At 35.9% G+C, this 3,746-nt stretch overlaps 1 protein-coding gene across 1 annotated transcript; it reads right to left on the bottom strand.

The window, feature by feature from the left end:
• Positions 1-2,548: 2,548 nt before the first annotated feature.
• Positions 2,549-3,519, bottom strand: LOC114183144 (putative 2' cyclic ADP-D-ribose synthase BdTIR). The gene is made up of 2 exons (XM_028070051.2): positions 2,932-3,519; positions 2,549-2,813 (listed from the first exon to the last, which is right to left on the bottom strand). Exons 1-2 carry the CDS (start codon positions 3,423-3,425, stop codon positions 2,705-2,707), a joined length of 603 nt encoding a protein of 200 aa, XP_027925852.1. The 5' UTR covers positions 3,426-3,519; the 3' UTR covers positions 2,549-2,704.
• Between the last annotated feature and the right edge of the window lie 227 nt (positions 3,520-3,746).

The following is a 3,746-nucleotide window of genomic DNA, read 5'->3' as shown; positions in this document are numbered from 1 at the left end:
AAAAATATCCGTATCTGTTACCTGTGAGTATGCATTTTTAATATCCATTTCATACTCGTTGCAGGTTTTATCCGCGAATGTCCGCGAGCATGAACTTTTTTAACATCCTTATACACACACCATACACCATGACACATACATAAAAACCTATTACATCAAATATAATTGTATTATTGTATTTATTTTTGGGATATTATTATTTAAATTTCTTTCACGCATTGTAGCATAAGTTATATATCATAAATTTAAAATATAATTTTTTATTATATATATATTCTATATTATGTTTACAAATTCTCTATTAAATTTTTAGGTGTTGTCTTCTATTAAACATTAACAATACATTATAATATTAATATTTTAAAAATATTTTAGATATATTTTAAAATATTAATATAGTATTCATTAATATATTTTAAAGCACAACACAACTGAAAAAGAAAAAAGAACATAACCCAAATTCGAAGTAGAAATTGCTGGATTATGGACACTACGTGTAAAATCCTAGAAAATGGTATTTTAGAAGTGATAGTAGTTTAAAAATAGTGAGACTCGATTATTTTAATATTAAAAAGGTTTTAGTATAAATAGAATTGTTATAAACAAGTTTCATTATTTTTAAAACACATCATCTCTCTAGAAACCACTTTTCTAGAGCTGTCTGACTTCTCTCTAAAAGTCTTGTCTTTCCGGTCGTCTGATTGAAGAACCGAGACCGTAAGATTGATCCTCTCAGTGAGCTCTTCAATTTGGACCGATTAGTTTCTCCTTTCGTATAGAGCATCCTGTGGAGTTAGAGACGTCTGACGTTTATAGAGTTGTTTAAGCAGGATACCAGGTCAGGGAAGGTAATGTCTATTATGTCTCACAAAACTATTAGGATTGTTATTATATGATTATTTTGTAATTGACTGATGTGTTTGATATGTGAATTGAGTTGTGATGTTTGAAAACGGTAAATACTTAGGTTTTATATGTTGTTTGAGAATAATTGTATGCTATGGGTGCAATTGGATGCAATTGGTCTTTGGTGGAGGTTTTGGAGTTGTATGGACTGGTTGAATAGGTATAATTTTGCTTAAATCAGTTTTTGTAGAACTATGCAGATTTACTTATTCATTGGGCGAGCCTACTCGCTGGGTGAATGAGTTGATCTGCAGAATTATGCAGAACACTGATCTGCAATTATGCAGATTCGCATACTCGCTAGGCTAGCATGGGCCAGTGGCTGGGCTAATGCTACTCGTTGGGCTAATTTCCAAGTCAGGAACTTCCAGACCTGTACCAGTGGTTGGGCGAGTGGTACTAGCTGGGCGTGCATGGGCCAGTGGCTGGGCGAGTGATACTAGCTGGGCGAGTGAGTCAGAACCTAAAACTTGTATTTTTGAGTTAAATTGGGTGGTGCTTTAGTTATCATAGAAGCTTTGTAATTATTATGAATGATGTGTATATGATATGAGATTGTTTGTATGAGACTGAGGTGAGATTGGTTAATGCTAACCCAAGGAGGATTAACAGTGATTGTGGTAGTGTATGCATTGAGGTAGGGATTGTCTTGACAGTTATCCTGACACTCTAATAACCATTCAAATTCTCAAGTAGAGAGGAATGAGGTATGTGGTGAGAGGAGCAGGAGGTCCTAGCCTAGGGGTTTTTCCTTGACCATAGGTGTGAACAGACTTACCTTGTATGTGGTAGAGTTGTCGCTCTTAAATCTGTCGCTCTGTAAGCATGAGATGCCATTACAAGTGCAGAACTGATTGGATCCGACCACAATGCATGTATCCGGATTAGTTGAGTCATAGTTTATAAATATATGTATGTGGATATCTGCTTGTCTGTAGTTGTTAGATATATTAATATTATATGGTTTAAGAAAATTCTTTAAAAGTCATTAGCTTACCCTTCTTCTGTGTTTCTGTCTTGTGTTGTATGTTTTTCTTTTGCGATGATCACCTATTCGGTGGGAGCAGTGGTGCAGTTTCAGAGGCACCCCTGAAGGTTGAGGAGCCATCTTTTAGGTCGAAGGAGATCTCAGTGGGAAGTTGTTGTAAATGGTTAGCTTGTGTTTAGAATTAGAAATGTTTGATATGTATAATTGATATATTTATATAGTCTGATCATTTATAAGACTGTATTAATATATTTTATACATTTATTTTATTTGTTTTGGACACTAAAATGAAATATCCTATTTTATTAGTTTTAAGCTGTTAAAATTCGGATGTTATAACATGAATACCATTAAGTCACCCCTAAATACTTCTTTTTTAGTACTTACCTGCTGCACTTTCCACTTTAAATAAATATATTTTTAAATATTAGTTTTAATATAAATAAGTCTCAGTTAGATTTGACTTATTTATTATTGATTTTATGTCACGCAGAACAAGGGCAGTTACATTAACCAGAGATAAAAAAAAGAAAAAAATAATTGAACAGTAGCAATATTTTTATTGCAACAATTGCAGAAACAGAAGCACTTTACATTGCTTTGGTTATATAATATAAATCCATGAAACAAAATAAAAGAATTTGGTGTTATTTCTTAGGGCATTATTGAAATAAGAATTAAATCAATGAAAAAACAATGAATTATTAGGTATTAATGAACGACCTCATTAGGAGAGCAACAGAAGGATGCAAAACATTTTTTTTTTCCAGTGTATGGTTAGAATAGTTCAACGTTTTGAAGTCTTGAGTTCTAAAGAGGAATAGCCAAGTTTTTCCGCTGCGTACGCTCTTCATTCTTCAGCTCTATCATGGTACCAACGATGATGTCAGAAGCACTATTCACAATCTCTGACAAGTTCCTGCACCATAAACAACTTCATTAAAACCTTTCCAAATGCATCTCAATCACTCTTATTCCATTACCCTTGTACAAACCTTAATTATTTTGTCTTAATTAGGGTTTAGGAATGAACTTACCCTTTAGAAGAGTTGAACGTGAGTCCCACGGTGTACTTAACCTCCTCAAGAGCCCACCTGAATCGGCGTAGTTCGTCCTGCGACCACTTAGGGTTGTTGACAAGACGCAACTGCGAAGGTTTAACGTCGCAGAAGATGGGAATGACCTTCTTGTTGCACCCGAGAAGAAGCGCGAGCTCGTGGAGGCAAAAGTAGGACTCGGTGTAGCGTGGAGACAGAACCGCCACTCCGATCTTGCATTCCATAACAGCCCTGTTGATTTTATCAAACAGTTTGTCCCCTGGCTTCATGGTCTTGTTATCCAAGAAAGGGTTGAACCCGTGCCTCTTCAAATGGTCGTACATCAACGTTGCCACCGTCTTCTTCGTGTCCATGCTCCGGTGGTTCAGGAACACGTCACACGGCTCCACCACTCGCCTCACCACCTCTTGTGCTCGCTTCGGCTGGCTCAGAAGCCTGCGGTTGAAGAAGCTCATTGCCACGTTACGCTGCATGCTTCAGAAATAGGAATGGATTTGTGTGAGTGAATGAAAGTGTTGCTAGCTCGATGATTCAGCTGCTGTTGTTGTTGTTGTTTCTTTTGTGTGCTTTTACGATGATAATGATATTGGTATCTAATGAATTGACGGGGTTCCCTTTTATAAGAGTCTGTAGCGAATTTTTTAATAATATTCATTTCTCTTTCATCGACTTTGGTCTTTCGTGTAAAGTTCTTTGCGTGGGTAGGAGGAATATTTTAATTCTAGTTTTACCTTAGGCGACATTTCATCTTCTCAACATCATGGTAAAAGTTTAAGGATACAATTTAGCTGCAG

This window comes from Vigna unguiculata, chromosome 5 (assembly GCF_037176805.1).
Source record: "Vigna unguiculata cultivar grain cowpea cultivar isolate G323 ecotype 2 chromosome 5, ASM3717680v1, whole genome shotgun sequence".
NCBI lineage: Eukaryota > Viridiplantae > Streptophyta > Magnoliopsida > Fabales > Fabaceae > Vigna > Vigna unguiculata.
This window is presented reverse-complemented; position numbering and strand designations above follow the sequence as displayed.

Excerpts from the sequence above, each read along its gene's own strand:
- LOC114183144 (XM_028070051.2), bottom strand. The coding sequence starts at position 3,425 with ATGCAGCGTAACGTGGCAATGAGCTTCTTCAACCGCAGGCTTCTGAGC. Across the intron at positions 2,814-2,931 it reads ACGTTCAACTCTTCTAAAGG|GAACTTGTCAGAGATTGTGA; the intron begins GTAAGTTCATTC and ends TTTATGGTGCAG.